This window comes from Alternaria postmessia (genome assembly GCF_024291825.1).
Source record: "Alternaria postmessia strain BMP 2775 chromosome Unknown scaffold_15, whole genome shotgun sequence".
Taxonomy (NCBI): Eukaryota; Fungi; Ascomycota; class Dothideomycetes; order Pleosporales; family Pleosporaceae; genus Alternaria; species Alternaria postmessia.
This window is the reverse complement of record NW_026260088.1, coordinates 287,470-303,726: the sequence shown is the minus strand read 5'-3', so window position 1 is coordinate 303,726 and position 16,257 is coordinate 287,470. Positions and strand designations below refer to the sequence as shown.

The 16,257-nt window shown below is 50.2% G+C and overlaps 5 protein-coding genes across 5 annotated transcripts; 4 read left to right on the top strand and 1 right to left on the bottom strand.

Moving 5' to 3' along the window:
- Positions 1-809: 809 nt before the first annotated feature.
- On the top strand, positions 810-1,739 carry J4E82_003533 (uncharacterized protein; the record flags this gene model as incomplete). Its single annotated transcript, XM_051729818.1, has 2 exons — positions 810-1,229; positions 1,281-1,739. The coding sequence occupies 2 exons, from the start codon at positions 810-812 to the stop codon at positions 1,737-1,739; spliced, it is 879 nt and encodes a 292-aa protein (XP_051590492.1).
- A 738-nt stretch (positions 1,740-2,477) lies between these two features.
- Positions 2,478-5,279, bottom strand: J4E82_003532 (uncharacterized protein; the record flags this gene model as incomplete). The annotated part of the gene is made up of 6 exons (XM_051729817.1): positions 2,478-3,688; positions 3,779-4,236; positions 4,289-4,531; positions 4,583-4,670; positions 4,717-5,218; positions 5,271-5,279. 6 exons carry the CDS (start codon positions 5,277-5,279, stop codon positions 2,478-2,480), a joined length of 2,511 nt encoding a protein of 836 aa, XP_051590491.1.
- Positions 5,280-7,161: 1,882 nt separating this feature from the next.
- J4E82_003531 (uncharacterized protein) lies at positions 7,162-7,957 on the top strand (the record flags this gene model as incomplete). Its single annotated transcript, XM_051729816.1, has 3 exons — positions 7,162-7,248; positions 7,303-7,359; positions 7,409-7,957. The coding sequence occupies 3 exons, from the start codon at positions 7,162-7,164 to the stop codon at positions 7,955-7,957; spliced, it is 693 nt and encodes a 230-aa protein (XP_051590490.1).
- A 2,180-nt stretch (positions 7,958-10,137) lies between these two features.
- Positions 10,138-12,287, top strand: J4E82_003530 (uncharacterized protein; the record flags this gene model as incomplete). The annotated part of the gene is made up of 2 exons (XM_051729815.1): positions 10,138-10,961; positions 11,021-12,287. 2 exons carry the CDS (start codon positions 10,138-10,140, stop codon positions 12,285-12,287), a joined length of 2,091 nt encoding a protein of 696 aa, XP_051590489.1.
- A 1,239-nt stretch (positions 12,288-13,526) lies between these two features.
- On the top strand, positions 13,527-14,864 carry J4E82_003529 (uncharacterized protein; the record flags this gene model as incomplete). Its single annotated transcript, XM_051729814.1, has 1 exon — positions 13,527-14,864. One exon carries the CDS (start codon positions 13,527-13,529, stop codon positions 14,862-14,864), a length of 1,338 nt encoding a protein of 445 aa, XP_051590488.1.
- Positions 14,865-16,257: the final 1,393 nt, after the last annotated feature.

Below are 16,257 nucleotides of genomic sequence, written 5' to 3'. Positions count from 1 at the left end.
ATCCTGTCGTGTCTTGTCACTAATTCAAACACTTTTTTTTTTTTTACCCCCATGGTATGCCACGGCACCCACCACGTCATGTCATGACATGCCCATTGGCAAAGCTCCATTAGACTTCCCGCTGTCATATACATGACGCGCCATCTGATCTATCCGGCGATTACTATATTGGCCCATCATAGTAAGAGCGACACGCGTCCTCTCGATGCAAGCCATCCTGCGGGGGATCTACACTCCATCGCGCCGTGTCCCATGCAGCACATTAGTCTATCAGCAATGATATGTGATCAAATAATGCCTCAGGCGCTTTCGGACTACGCGAACACCCAAGAAAGTTCTCTAACGCTTATCAGAGTGCGTTATTGCGACGCGGGAGAACCATCATCGGTGCAGTGGGCGGGTCGTGCGCGTTGCGCATCTCTCACACTTCCTGTCGCGACACATGCTAACAGCCAATACACGATGACCAGACCGTTTGACACCTGTCAGTCGCATTGCGATTCATCCAGAACAAGCCGGAGATGTACTCGACCGTTCAAGCAAGTCCTTGCTAGGTACCACCAAGGACCCTTCCAGCATTGACAGAACGATAAATCTCTCAGCAGAGATTATAGGTAAAGTAATCACAGTGTGGGCGACTATCCAAGCATGCAACTCTTGGGACGAATGCCTCGGCGGTGACCAGATGCTATGTAACTCTACCATGTCTCGTTGCCATCAGTTAGTCCACGTATAATTCTTCCATCCATAGCTCGCTCATATCCTATCATTACCCAGCCGGGAAAGGTAGAGATAATACCACAACCAATATGACGAAAGTCAACTTTACCCTCCCACCGGCAGCCGACAAAGTCACATCGCTCTTCCATTCCAAGAAACATGTCCCACCAGTTTTCAATCAGCCACTCAATACTAGTTCATGCCCGCATCATCGTATTGCAAGGCTATTGTACAGCGTCTTCCTTTCCTTGTTACTCATAATCGCCATCCCAGTCATCACGCTCAAGGCGTTGACCTATAGCTTCATCGAAGACAACCGTCGGACGGGATTCACCTTCCAAACTACAAGAAAAGATGGCGAGCCAGGCGACGCCATCATCATGGCCGCTCTACCGAGGATGCTCTACGCAATACCAGCCAAGTTGGCCATTATCGCTGCTACCCTTAGTATATGTCTGGCTGCAGCGCACATCGGACTCGTAGTCACGGACTGGAAAATGGGCAAGCGGGTACGCACAGTTGCCATATAGTAGAGGTGTTTAATGCTAATGACTCGATAGACACAATCATACGCCTTCCGTCGCAACATAATGTTCCTGCACATCACCAACGCCATTCTCGTTCTCTTCGCTCTAGTCTCCATCTTCGTCACCCACAAAAACACCTCGCATTTCCGCGAGGGCTTCGTCAATTTCCGCGCTTCTCGCATGAACGATACAGCTGCAACCCAAGAGACCTTCTTTCGCTACAACTTTGGTACTTTCGATCTCGAGACTTGGGCGTGCGAACTGCAAGATGTTGGAGGTGCTGCCATGGTGCGAGAGGATTACAGTAAGCAATGCGCAGTTGAGGTTGCCGGTCGTGCCGTCATGGTGCCTTTTATGGTCATTGCTTGGGCTGTGGCTGCAGTCGGCCTTTGGGGCTTTGTGGGAGGCGGACGCAGAGGGCCGGATGGTGAGCGTATGAAGACTGAGGAAGTCGGCCTTGAAATGGGTAAGATGAATGCTACGGACGACTGAGCTGTTTGCCGTTGCGAAATTTCCTTCTCGGCATGTCTGGTGTTTGGTAATGGTCTCTTTGCGTCTTTACTGCTAATGTCGTTTCTTCGTCTCGTTACTTCGCCCTCACACGACAGCGATGATACCCTTAGTTACTACTGCTTTTCACATGCAGCCTTTTTGCTGGTCAAATTTGCAGTCTCCTTTGCTTTTCCCAAGTCAAACGTCGCCAAGTGCTGGGGCGTTTCATATTACTTTTATCGCAAAGCATAATGTCAAGTTCAATATACATCAGCTTTTTATCTCATTGTTGCTGTGTCTGAACCACTTCTCTTTCTGATGCGTTCGCTCTATGAGACAATAGCGATAAGTGATCATCATAGAGTTGTCGACAACAGTGGTCTGGTTTTGCACTGCGGTTTTCAAGGTGGGTGGGCGAAACACGTTCCCCTCCAACACACCACGGCGATCACGATCATGCCCTGAAGACGGATACACGACAAACAAGATTGTTTGGATTTGGATATCGATATCAAGAATAAGTCGACATTATCCCATACCCTTTCCCACCCATCACCACTGACAGTGCGAATGGGAAATACAGTTCCAGCTCTCACCAATAACAGAAAGCTGGGAATCGTAAATGTAAGCGAGCTCGTCCCATCCACATTCTCCCCAAACTAGCCCTCCAAACCATTCCCCAATAAGCGGATTTGTCCTGCACCCTCACCATACACGCACGCACACACAAAAGGCAACTCAGCCCATCGTCACCCTCGAGTGAGAAGCGAGCGAACCATAGCTACTAGGAGAAAACACCGGAGCCACCGTTGGAACAGCAAGACTCGGCACTTCTGGCGTCGCTTGGAGCGTTACGTCTCGTTTCATGGTTTGGTACACAGTCTTGATGCGAAGGGTGGGTTGCGTCGTGGGTGCGGCCTCACCACCAGCATCGTACACGGTCTTAATGCGAAGAGCTGCCTGGGTGGTAGGTATGGCTCCGCCACCAGAAGCGATCGATGCACCAGTTGCAGAAATGCCCGGTGTGTGTGTCTGCTTCATCCTGCCCTTGACGGTCGTCGTCCTAGATGTGACGCCCTTATCGAAGCACGAGATGCCGTGTTGACCTGCTTTACCATTTCCACCGCAGAAACACTTCTGTCGCCCATTCTGGCGATTGTGTTCCTCTTCAAATTTCTTCATGTTCTCGTCTTTTTCGGGAGTGGGTTCCTTGTCTTTTGCTGTCTCGCCACCTGAGGTTTTGCCGTCTCGGCCTTTGTCGTCTGCAGTCGTGCCATTTTGAGGTTCATGGTCTTGAATGAAGTCCGCGTATTCGTCCTCGTCTTCACCGACCTCTTCTTCCTCCTCGTATTCGTCCTCATCTGAAATCTCGTCCTCATCAGGGTACTCGCAGATGTCATGCGCTGATTGCTCAAAACACCAGTCATCACCCGCGTAGCAGCCGTGTTCGCTGACTCGGACGGATGAGTCAACGCTGTATTCATAGTTCTGCTCGTGGATCACGTAAACGGTGTCGACGATGCAGTATGGTCCGTTGCACTCGCCCTGCCGCGTTATGTTCTTGGGAGTGTTCTTGGGGTACCGTGTTTCGTGAGCGACGAGTTCAGATGTAGCTTGGACGATGGGCTCTCGGGTGGGTGTTGGGGTGCAAGAGTTGGGTGTAGATGAAGCTGATGAACTTGTCTCTGGCGGATCGCTGAGCTGCGGTTGCCCTAGTGGGTGAGACTTGTGCGATTTGGGCTCGCAGCCTCCATTCCAACCCTCCTTCATGTGCTTCGCTGGCTTCTCCTCTTCATCAAGTCTCAGTAACGCCTTCCAACTGGCGCCCAACTTGTCGCAGCTTTTGCACTTCTTCCCGTAGTTGTCAAAGTTATACAGCCCGCCGTCCTTGATAAACTTCTTTGTGTATGCGAAGGTCCAGTTGGTAGGTTGATCCCAGGATGTTGCATCTGTCGAGTTGGGACCATCTCATTGGCAAGGAGCGTTGCTGTTCTTCGTGCTGTTCACGTCGGAGATTGCCTCGCCTAGCCAGCTGTGACATATCGGAATGTCAAAGCCATCAGGAACGTTGCCGTAATCCGTCAGATGTGGTATTGCTCCTGAGGCAAGATCATTCGTGGGATTTAACTCAGATGGGCTTGTGGCGTTCACCCCTTCAGCATATACCTCTGGTGGTTCAGGAGCTGTAGGCTCGTCGCGGCATCCGAGTTCCTCTTGCTTGTCACGATGCGGGTACCATACCTCCCCTCGCCAAAGCGCGGATCTAACTACGTCAGTCTCGTAGAGACCATGAAATCCCTCTTCGCTTGTGAGGAATTCCCATCCTGGAGGACTTCGTGTCTTCTTATCGTCGTAGTTGGACATTGCGTAAGTCCAGTATGATCTGTTGGGACGTTCTTCAAGGCACACTTTGTTGGACCTTGGTCCCCGGTTGTCTTGGTCGCAGTTTTGACCAGAATGAGTAAGACTCTCAACGATGTATACGCCCTCAGTTTTCCTGTCAAAATTAGCCACTACTCACAAGATGTGGTTGGAAATGCAGCACATACCAAAGGGCGCTTATTATGGTAGCGTAGGACTTCATCCCAATTACATATTGAATCCAGGCCCGAAAGTAAACGTTGGCACCAAAGAAAAAGTCTTTTTCGAATAGATCGACGATGTTATGACCATTGTGCGTTTCGTAGCCCAAGGAAAGGAGTGCCATCCCTTCCAGCACTTCGTCAACTGCAAAGGTGTCGAGCTCAACCAAAGCCGCACGTACAGAATCCAGAGTCTTTTCGAACCCGTGGCTGTGTATCACTAGCGTTTCTTCTCGGACATGTATATCGGCTCTGACTTACAGATCTTTCTTGTGGTTGATCTCTTTGACCACTTCCTTGGTCAAACCTTGCATACCTAGCCAACCTCCGCTGGTAATTGTCCACAGCTCTATCCCGTGTTAGACAAATGCTTCGCACTTGCGATCAAAACTTACTCTGTGAGTTTTCGATTGACTTTTCGCGAAGTAGGCCATCGCCGGGTTTCCTGCGGCTCGCAAATTTTGCAAGCCTGCTAGCGTTTGGGAATTTGTTACTCATCGCACTAAGACCCCGCTGCCATTTATTGGCAAGACTTTGTGCTCTAGGGAACTTGTTGAACATAGCTGTAAGAGTTCCTGGCCTATAATTCAGGATGTTGGCAGCCGTGGTAAACAGTTGGAAGACAGCCGTGATGATGCTAAAAGCCAGTTCCATTTGTTGTATGCGTTTCTGCTTTTTCTCCTCCTTCTTGACTGCTGCATCCTGCTGCTCATCTGCATATGTGAACATTGCTGTGAGCCGATCCAAGTCCTCGACGATGTGCCTGTAGTGGTCTTGGGTCGCTTCACTCCTGATGTGAAATGAATGGTCGAGTCCAGAAACAGATTCGAAGAACAACATGGCTGCCCGTCTTTCATCGGCAGTGTTGTTCATACCAATATCATTGCAACTTGGGGACTAATAGTGCCATTAGCGCACGTAGACTTCGAAGCCAAAGTAGAATACTCACTCTGCACATGCCGAGGCCATCGCAGAGCATGCTACTAGGTGGCACACTGGGGGCGTATCGCTTTGCCATATATGCAGGAAACGTCAACTCGTCGAAAGCAAGCTTATATTTGCTAGCCTGTAGTCTCTTGTAGGTTCGGAAGTGTTTCCTCAAAAACTTCGCGTCGACGTGCCTATGTCTTCTCCAAAGCTCTTCGGTGATCCTGGGAAGGCCTGGACAACCACTTATCCATTCATGTGCACCCTGATCTTCATTGAAGTTACAATAAGGATTGTGTGCACAATCCAGGTTATCGCGGTCCGCCTGTGAGAATTCGAGTCCCTGTGAAGTGAGATTCGACCAAGCGACGCTCGTAGATGCATTGACGACATCGAAGATGTGAAAGGTGGCTTGTATCCACGCAAAGAGTCGCATGATAGAAAGCTTCTATCCGCTCAGTAAGACTAGTGAGAAACGACTTCACGGTTGGAGAGGTATTGACCAAGTATTGATGGAGTGGAACTTGCGTCGCTACCCCCGTGTGTTGGTAGGAGTAGGACGGGATTCAAAGCAGATGTTGAAAACAATCACCACTAGTAAGTTACTCAGCGAGTGTTCTTATACTTGCGAGCTCTTCCAACGAACAGTATGTATTTGCTTAGAACGTCAACACATTACCCAGGTATGAGTCGATCTGATCGAACAAGGGCAATCTTCAACCACACATCACGATCATGAGCTTGAGAGCCAACGTAACATCATTGTTCGCTGTCTACTCAGTGGCTCTCTCCCTGAGGGGTTCATCCACTATGACTAGATACGACGACAGTGCTAATGAGGTTTCAAGGCGCCCAGAGAACTAACCCCCCTTCTCTGACTAGCCTTTCTTGTTATGGCGAGGAGCACATATCGAAGATGGATGAGAGTGCCTCTCTTGATATGAAGGGTACTTCAATCAAGTTTAGAGTGCCGAACCGTATCGTTACTTTCTGACTTCCCTCTTTTGGGAAATATTCCCAAGCTTTGCTCAAGTTCTGCTTCATGAGTAGGTCATCAGGCAACAATTTGTACATGTTTTGGAATATGGACTAAGTTTGATGAGAAACCGACAGGGCAAATATCTGCTTAAGATCATCGAGCCTACAGGATTCGCATACTATTACATGTTCAACTTGTTACAAGTACATCATCGGGTAATCTGGAGATATGCGGTCGTCACCACCTGCACCGTCAGAGTAACACGTAATCATTTTTCTATCCGTCCGAAAACCCGGTATCCCCAATAAACAGACTTGACGCAATCGTTCTAGCCCTCTAAGCCGTTTCCGTCGATAAACTTCACCTTCACCTTCATCAGCGACGAGATTCGCATCAATGTAGCTGTCATGTCTGCTGTCATTAATGATCTCAGGCGCTGCTCTGCTTCAGCACAAGTACAATGATCGGTTATTCTCATAACTCCAGTCGTTATGATAAGTCAGCCTTAAAGCGACCGAGACCCCGACCGCATTTAGACAACGAAAGGCGATCTGATTCGTGTGTGATTACCACTGCATGTTGACTAGTTCTGATCGAGAACCAAGGCATATCCAAGTCCGTACTCGCCCGCTGTACTATAAGCCGCTTCGACGAACCTCCATTGGGGCGGATGATCGGTTGGGGAAGCGAGAGGATTACAGCTACGAACGATACGAGTTCATTCGACCCAGACTCTCAATTCACGGGTCTCGAATTCCGAAAGATGGGGCCGGTGGATAAGAATTCCTATAAGAATGAAGTCTAGTTGGACCATAAGTGATTGCCAACCCACATTTCCACTTTAAGCCTTCATTCGATCCACTTTACAACCACGTTCAGCAACTACAATCCTCGCACGGAAGTTACCAGCAACAGCTCTTCATCATACCCTACCATGTTCCTTCAACACTTTCTCGTACTCTTCTATGTGTTCATTGCCGCCACTGCAGGCATAGTCCCTCTTGTCAACACTGCATCATTGGTATGACTTCGCTATCTACTATCTTGTGGTTCCATTCTGACACTCATACTTTAGCAGACCGCCAACGCTGCGTCTGAAGCGCATGCATCCGCGGCCACTTTCGTTCCTGTAGTCAGCAGTTCTTTCCACTTCAAGGGTGATGATTACTGATTCGTCCCAGGCTGCTCGACAAGATTCCTTGAGCGATGAACAAACCGCTATGGACAACTTAGATGCTAACACCTTTGTCCTCTCCGCAAACGACCCCCAAGAACCGCAGGCGAGGTACAGAGAGTATACACTTCAACAAGACCTTTTAGCGTGCAACAAGCAGTACGGGGTTGACCCAACTCCAATCGCCAGCCAGTCTTCCATCGGTACGACCCCGCTTAAGGACGTCAGGTTCACACAATGCCAACAAGCCCTCGTCGAATGCGCCCAGAAGGCTCTAGATGAGCACAAGTTGTCCAGCGAGAGCTGGCCTCTTGCCGACCCCTTGGAGAGGCCCGTCTTGAGGACCAACATGCTCGAACGCGGCATGGTCAAGTGTCTCCGTGTAGCCGCCTCAGACACCAAGAAAGTCTTCACGCTTTCCGACATGACAGAGAAAGAGTTCGAGGTTTACGGAACAGTTGCAATGTGCAACAAACATCTCGTCTTGTGCTTCGAAGACATCTCAGGACTATATGACGACAAGGTAGCTGAGTGGGACGAAGATCACCCTCAGTGATCAGTGGGCCTCTCTGTTCCCATGGCACCGGCAACGATACCGCAATCCGGCACACTCTCTTGTGGTGAGACAAGATGGTGGTGAAAGGGTATCTGGCGCATATTAAAGATCATTTGAAGGACGGAAGGACGCTCATTAGGGAACATGTACTCTCCTCCAATGCCTTAGCAGTCATCACGTTGTTAGGGAATTCCCCAACTCGTAAGCTGTCCATCCAATGATATGGTTCTCTTCGTACCTGATACCGGTATCACTGTTTTCATTACGTGTTCGATGTTGTGATCTCACAGCCTGTTCATCATGGCACCTGCATCAACTTAAAGGATGACAAGTGAGCTGTACCCCCCTTTTTGATGTCTATCGTGAACTCATTGTAAAATACTTTGCCCTGCGTCATGTCGCAGCATAGGCTCGTCGTCCCAATTTTGCTTTTGCCAATCTTTCTTGCCATTCTTGGCTCAGGGGCGCCGTTTGCTTTTGCGGCAATCTCCACTGTGTCCCTGTTGAACATCAATGCACCCCGCAAACTAGCTGCAAGTTCGCAAAGCTAGGTGTCTTTGAAACTGTACCTGCGTCTTTTGGTGAGTATGCATTGAGGGCACTACGGGTAGGGCTTGTTTGCCTCAAGTGGGCCCCCTTGAGAAGATCATGGGGATCCTCCACATTGAAGTTTCGCATCCAGAACTGCTCTGCTTTAGGAGGCGAAGCTTCGTCATCGGAAATGGTCAGTTGAAAGTATACGTATTTCGCGCGGAGTCAGACCCAAACGACGAGGTCATGACGATGCGCTGCGCGAAGGATCCAGGTCGATGTGCAGCTAGAGTATGAGAGCACTGTGAAGACTGGGTTGTCTGAATGACGAACCATGGCCACTTTGTACTTACAATTAGAGACCTCCTGCAACGATTGCATGATGACTTTGTTCTGGTCGGGACAAGCAAACAGGCATCGCGATCGGATGATGCGTATAGACTATCACGCCAGCTGTACCTCCTCTCACGCTAAGCCTCGCCCTCTTTCTTTTTCTCCACTTTCTCATCGCCAACATCGTCCACCAGCTTTTCGGAAAAGCTGAGACGTCACTTCACATCATGTTCCATTCCTGGCATCATATTCACCTTGCAAAGGAATCGATTCATCAGGCGTCTCAAATGTCGCTCAGGTTGTCTCGGCAGAGATCAGTGATCTGGCAATACCGCTCGGCTCCCCAGCGTCATCACCGAGCACCGATCATCTATCGCTGGCTGACTTTGCATAATCTTGCACAGAACACGAGAGTTACTGCAGTGCAAGCATGCAGGATAGTGAGGCTACCCACCTCTGACAGCTCAGGGTCCATTAGACTCTTATTAATAGACGCCATCGGATGAGCAAGAAAAGTTTGTGGCGTAGAGCCAAGCCGTACAACGTCGGTGTTTTAGAAGATGGCGCTCCGATGCTTTTGGAGGTTGTGGATGGTGTGTGAGAAAGACGTCGCATTCGTCAGAAGTCATCGCCGTCTTACTGCACCGTTGCGCTTTGCTGGTCGTGCTGCGGATGCGACTGCGGAATGTTTCTTGGTCTACTAGATGTGTTACTGAGATGTGCTTCTTGTTTTGACTGTTAATGCGAAGAACTGAAGCATACTCATGCCTATAATACTCTTCACCCCTATAGCCCATAGCCGTATATCTCTGAATTTTGTTACTCGCTCATCACCTTGGACCTCTCGTACATTTGGCTGCAAGCAATATATCAGGCTTCAGCGCACACGCCCCACATTTCCGGATTGATATCCACGGCTTACAGTCGATATTGGGACAATGGCGGCACCTCCCCCGTATATACCGAAGTTCCGAGGGGCGCGCCCAGCCTATTCCATCATATCAACGCTATCGTCTCGTCCGTCCACTCATGAGCTCACCGAAGTGAGATGGCATGGGCGCACCGATGCTGAAGAACGCGACCTGATCTCTAATATCCTCCAAGATTTGGCCGATAACTGCGAAACGGCGTTTGCTCGAGCACACACCGAAGCACAAGAAGGCACCGCCGCGTATATCTCTTACAACGCAAGAGAAGAAGATCTGGCTCAGTCAAAACCATATCAGCAGAGACGAGAAGTCGCTACTTCATACACTACCAATAACTTACGAGAAGATCTACACGAAATTCGACCCTTCCTTCGGGAAAGCACTCTAATGGCGTTAGAGGGAATACTGCGGCTGAATGAGGCCAACGAAGCGAACGGAGCCGGACACCGCAACACGATAAGAAGAGTTTCAACATCCGAGGACGGCGACCATGTGCCAGTGATAATGGATCCATACCAGGCCTCAAATTATTCCACCCCCACAAGCTTCAAATTCGACGACGACGTTATGGACTCACCTCTCAGTCCACCACTGAAAAACATGCACAGAAACTTCCACAAAAGTCATCTTTGGGATGCGAGTTCGGCGAACGATGAGCCTCTCAGTCCGCCGATAGTAGCTGACATCGAACGGCAAAGAGGAGCGAAGACGACGCCATCTCCATACCCATCTACAGCAAAAACAGCAGTCATAATGCTGTCACTATACATCTCGATCTTCCTAGTCGCTCTCGACAGGACCATCATCGGCCCAGCGATACCTGCCATAACAAACGAATTCGACAGCATTGGCGACATTGGATGGTACGGTAGTGCGTACATGCTCACAGCAGCCGGCTTCATTCTGCTATACGGAAGGATATACACCTTCTTTCCCACGAAACCAGTCTTCCTATCCGGCATTTTTCTTTTTGAGTTGGGGAGCATTGTTTGCGGCGCAGCACGCAGCAGCAACATGCTCATCGTTGGACGCGCTATTGCAGGCCTAGGAAGTAGTGGTATCTTCACCGGTGCGATCTTGATCATGCTCAACACAGTGCCGCTTGCCAAGCGGCCCATGCTGCAGGGTCTCTTTGGCGCATGCTTCGGCGTTGCAAGTGTGGCTGGTCCCTTGCTAGGCGGAGCGTTCACCAGCAGCAGCGCAACTTGGAGGTCAGTAATACGCTTTGACGAATCGCATGTGAGATATATACTGACTTTATACCTCGCAGGTGGTGCTTTTACATCAACCTACCACTCGGTGGCATTACCATCCTTGCAGTATGTTTTTTGCTAAACCTCGAAGAAAAGAAGCCGCAATTCGAGAGATGGGGAGAGACGATAAAACATCTGGACCCGCTGGGTACCGCATTGTTCCTTCCATCGATCACCTGTCTCTTGTTGGCCCTAGAGTGGGGTGCAGCGGAGTACCGTTGGAACTCACCACGTATCGTTGCGCTTCTCATCGCCTTTATAATTCTTCTAATAGCCTTCATATTTTGGCAATTCGTCACCCGAAACACCACGGCGACGTTGCCAGCACGCATCGTCTTCCAGAGGAGCGTCGCATTCGGAAGTGCCTCACAGTTCTGCGTAGGCGCGACCATGCTCACGGTGTCCATTTACATCCCTCTCTGGTTCCAGGCCATCAAAGGTGCCTCGGCCATGCAATCCGGTATCAACACCATTCCCCTTGTGCTCTCAGTCGTCGTCGGCTCGATCATGTCCGGCGGTTTTGTACAGCGCATCGGATACTACACTCCTTTCATGATTCTTGGCTCTCTGTTCATGGCCATTGGTGCCGGCCTCATCACCACATGGTCCGTGAATACCAACAACAGTATCTGGATCGGGACCCAGATTGTTACGGGCTTTGGGGTCGGTTGCACCATGCAGCACCCAAATATAGCCGTACAAACCGTGCTAGATAAACCCGATGTTCCCATCGGTACGGCAGTCCTCTCGCTTTTCCAGACGCTCGGTGGAGCAGTCTTCACAGCTGTGGGACAAAATCTCTACATAGACAAGTTCTCTGCCGGCCTGGAACGAATCGGAGGTCTAAATCCTCAACGCATCTTAGCCGCAGGAGCCACGGACCTGACGACGGGTTTTACTCCAGCAATCAAACGAATGATACTGGCAGCCTACAACGACTCGCTGACTCATGGGACATTCTTTGCGGCACTCATCATCGCTTGCCTTGCAATACCAGCTGCTCTAGGCATGGAATGGCGCAGCGTGAAAGAAAAGTCGGACACGCCTGTACAGCGCAACGATGAGAAGCGGGACCAACAAGCATACCAGCCCCGCAGTATCTTGAAGACTCCAGGCACTGGTGCAGGTCGACAAGAAGCGAACAAGGTGTCGTTGAAAGCGCCACCTCCAGCTTGGGTGAAGACGTTCCGACAAAGCGGTCAATTTTCGTCGTACTTAACGGCGAAGATCAACCCCGATCTCCGTGATCAGTTAGGCGCGGGTGGAAAGCAGGATCGTAGGTGACGAAGCGATGGATTTCTTTCCGGAATTAGATCTATGGATGAATGCGAGGTCTTCTAGCGTGTGATGATGATAGGGCAGATGCCTCACCGCGTCGTATCTCTGCCAATAATGCATAATGTATTAACTTTGACAACCGGTTGAACTGTATCTTTTGCTGGTGAAGTGCAATCTTTGGCCCTGACTCTTTTCGCGCAAGACTGGAAGATGATCAAAAGCTTCTGGGATAGCCGTGCGTCATCCTGGCTCTTTCTGGGGTGCACACCTCGGAGCTCATCCGCGCAGCTAATCAAACACGAGAATAAGCGAAGCCACCATGACATGGCGCAGATCATCCCACGTCTAAGATGATAAACAAGCAAAGCCGAGCTTTAGCGAAGCTTGATAACCAAATGCATCTCCTGATCCCACCCCTACGAGACCATTTCCGGTGCCTTTACATGATCGAGGACTGGTATCAGTTTCGCTATCGCATTACGAGATACAACTGTTCAGTAGGTGCAGACGCCATGTTGCTGTGTAGCCGTTTCCGTCGCGGTTGAAGCGAAGCTCGGTGGCTTGGTACGAAAATAGGTGCGGCCATCCTGGTCAGCTCCGATATTGTACGTACACTATTGGCTGTTTACGGATCCAAAGCCTGCTTACACCGACCGTCACGTCGTATCCGTCTGCTGTGCAAGCAGTATTGACCAAGAACACGTCTCGCAACACGTCAAAGGCATTGCTGAACGCCTCGTTTCGCTATGCAAAGGTGGTCAGCATATTGCAACTAGCGGGAGGTTGCGCCTGCTATGTCAGAGTCTCGAACGCATTCACCGGTCCGACTCCGCGAAGGACCGAACGTAATCTGGATAACATCGCACCTCTTACGGTTCCCCGCAGCTGTCGCGAGATGTAGCATGGCGTGGCCATGAAGCTGGGTCGGGCGTGAGTGTTGCACAGCGATAGTCGAAGGTTTCATTCGTATTTTGAGCTGAGGCTGACCAGCCCACGGTGCAGTAAGAATGAGCCGCAGCTGTGCTACACGGCTCATACCGATCGCTGTCGTTTCGGAGATCATAGAGGAGAGACGAATATGATCGACGCGGCTTCCAGAGAGGGGCACGAGTTTGCATGTGAGCCTCCCAGATGTTTGTATAAGACTCCATACACCAAGGTGTCCTGAACGTCATCCAAGCCTGAAGCCCTATCTTGCTGCTTTCAACCTCCTCTTGTGCAACGATAGTAGAATTGAACCGCACAATGGCATCCCGAAGCGTGCACATCGTGCTGAGCGTAGCATGGCAGGATGCTGGAGACACCACACGTGCCATTGCGATGGCTGTCGCTTTGCGGGACATGTGTCCGCCCGATATCGACCTAAAGATCGACTTCCTCTCTTGCGGCGCGCGGTTCGAATATCAGATCACAGACGCTGGGTTCAACATCGTCCCAGCTCAACCACGCGTGAAGGGTATATCTGTAGCGCACGACCTTGGATGGGACTGGCCTGAGTTTTTCGGATCGGAAGAAATTGCGAAGTCTTTCATCGACGGCCAACTTGCGGCATTCAGAGAATTGAAACCCGACATTGTGTTCCACGGCATGTGGGCTCCAGCTTCTATCGCTGCACGACTCCTGGGCATTCGGACAATCAACTTTCTTCCAGTGCCATTGCATCCTGGAGCTTTTGCACATGGCTTGATTCGCGATCTTCCGGATATGATGCCCTTGTTCACAAGGCTTCCTCGACCGTTCCGGCAGCGCATGGCATGGTGGGGTAGTGGTCTGATGATCAACGCTCCTATTTTCCAACAGAAGCGCCTTGGAGCTGCGGCTGCTGCCTGTGGATGGCCAATCAAAGGTCCCATCTCACTTTTCGACATGAACATGGCCGACCTCAACTTGGTTAACGACCATCCCATATTTCACCAAGAATATTTGCACCGCATCCCAAAGAACATCGTCCTTACAGGTCCCTTGTATGCGCGAAACGACTCAAAGCTGGACGAAGACATCGCAAGTCATCTGACAAAGGGGTCTGGCCCGTCCATCCTAGTTACCATGGGAAGCTCAGGAACAGAAGAGTTCTTGTTCGAAGCGATCAAGGCTCTGAGGATGAACCCTGAAGACAACTGGAACGCAGTCGTGCTGGCTTCAAAATCGATCTGCGACATCGGCAAGGCCAACGAAATTGCGGGCGGAGACGCACGCCTGCTGGTGACTGATCGGTTCATCCCAGCACCCGCCGCCAATGCGCTTGCCGATTTGATCGTAACACATGGAGGTCAAGGTACTGTGCAATGCGCCTTGGCGGCAGGAAAGCCTATAGTCGGTGTTGCGCTACAAGTCGAGCAGCAAACGAACTTAGACAACGCCATGAATGCTGGAGCAGGTATCCGTGTGCAAAAACAGTCCTGGAAAGCCAAGAATATTCGCAACACGGTTCTGAAGGTGCTGAATGATCCGTCGTATGCCGCGAAAGCGAGGATGCTAGCGGATACCTTAAATTCGATGGATGGCGCGAAGACGGCGGCGGAGGTGATGTGGAAGTTTATCGTCGAAGAACAGACAGAAAAGGTTAAGCTTCAGGCTCCATGAGATTGATGAGTAGGCGCGCGAAGATATCATGACGTCGACGAGCCATTTTGGAGGCTGGGAGCGAAGCGTATCGATTGGTCAGATGATCGTGGCTTTGCCGGCTCCTGGTAAGTGGCATCGTGTTATTCCTTTCATTCTGGCGTACATTAGAACATCGTAATAGCTTTCATATCTACGCGTTTTCATACATGGACAAGCACGTATAGATGTTGGGTGGAAGTGAATAGCCGGCCGACGCGTTCCGCGTCTTTAGTGGCTTGGCAATCTCTCAATCCCTAGATTCATAGCCAATTCCCAAACCCCTTTCACATCCAACACGATTCCATTCGCCCACATCTTCAAGTGTTTAATCATACTCTTACTCTTTTTCGATCTGATGCATATATGTCTTGCGACCCCACCAGTGATGCTTACCTACCTAGGTAGATAGACATGTGCTCCGGGCGAAGTGATGACACGCACTTCACCATGATACCTCATCTCTTCTTCCACACTGGTTTGCTTCGCAGGTCTGCTCATCGCCACCTCGAGCAGAGTATGTATTCAAGAGTCTGTGCTCTCTGATCGGCATTTTCGATGCTACAGTTGCTTGTCAAGTACCTAGGTATCTTTAGCTTTCCTGCACCACACTTATCACAGGTCTCGGTCGACATAATGCGACCGCTTTTGATTTATAGCTATCAAGCCTAGTGGGAAGCATGTGCAATATCGCTTTAGCCAGACAGATCTTAACACACGTTACAATTCATCCATCTTATTGACACCAAGTTCGACTCGAACGTCTGGACCCACGGCACGGTCCGCTTGCTGACGCAGGATCACGATCATGGATATCTACAACAGCCCAACAAGAATGTGTTTCGATACATGAGTGGGCGAAGGTCGCATCTCAGTCGTTTGTTGGGACACAGAAGTTACGACAGTGGTCAGAACCGATGTCGGCTAATATGAAGCTGACAACACGTGCGAGGCTCACCACTCGACAGAGCCCTGGGTGCTCGATGTTTTGGAACCAACACATATACATGCTGGGTTGAATTCTTGGACAACATCACAACGCGTTCGTTGAGCGGCACCTGTCAAATCAGCTCTTTCCAGGACAGGAATAGATAGCATGGGTCCGCAAAGTGCATGGTGGCGGAGCACAACAACAACTTCATCCAAGCCTCAATCAGGAGTACAGCAATCGGACAATCTTTTGCGTCCAGAAGCCTTATGTGAGGCTCGAGACTTACGCAACCTTACGCAGCAGCGATACACCCTGTCTGATTGACTTGATTTGAATCGACCAAGTGTGGCATCACATGATATGACCACTAACATGCGACACTTTTCGATACCAGCTTTAAGTCAGCCTCTACCCGTTTATGTTTCGGCTCGACTTACGAAAGGT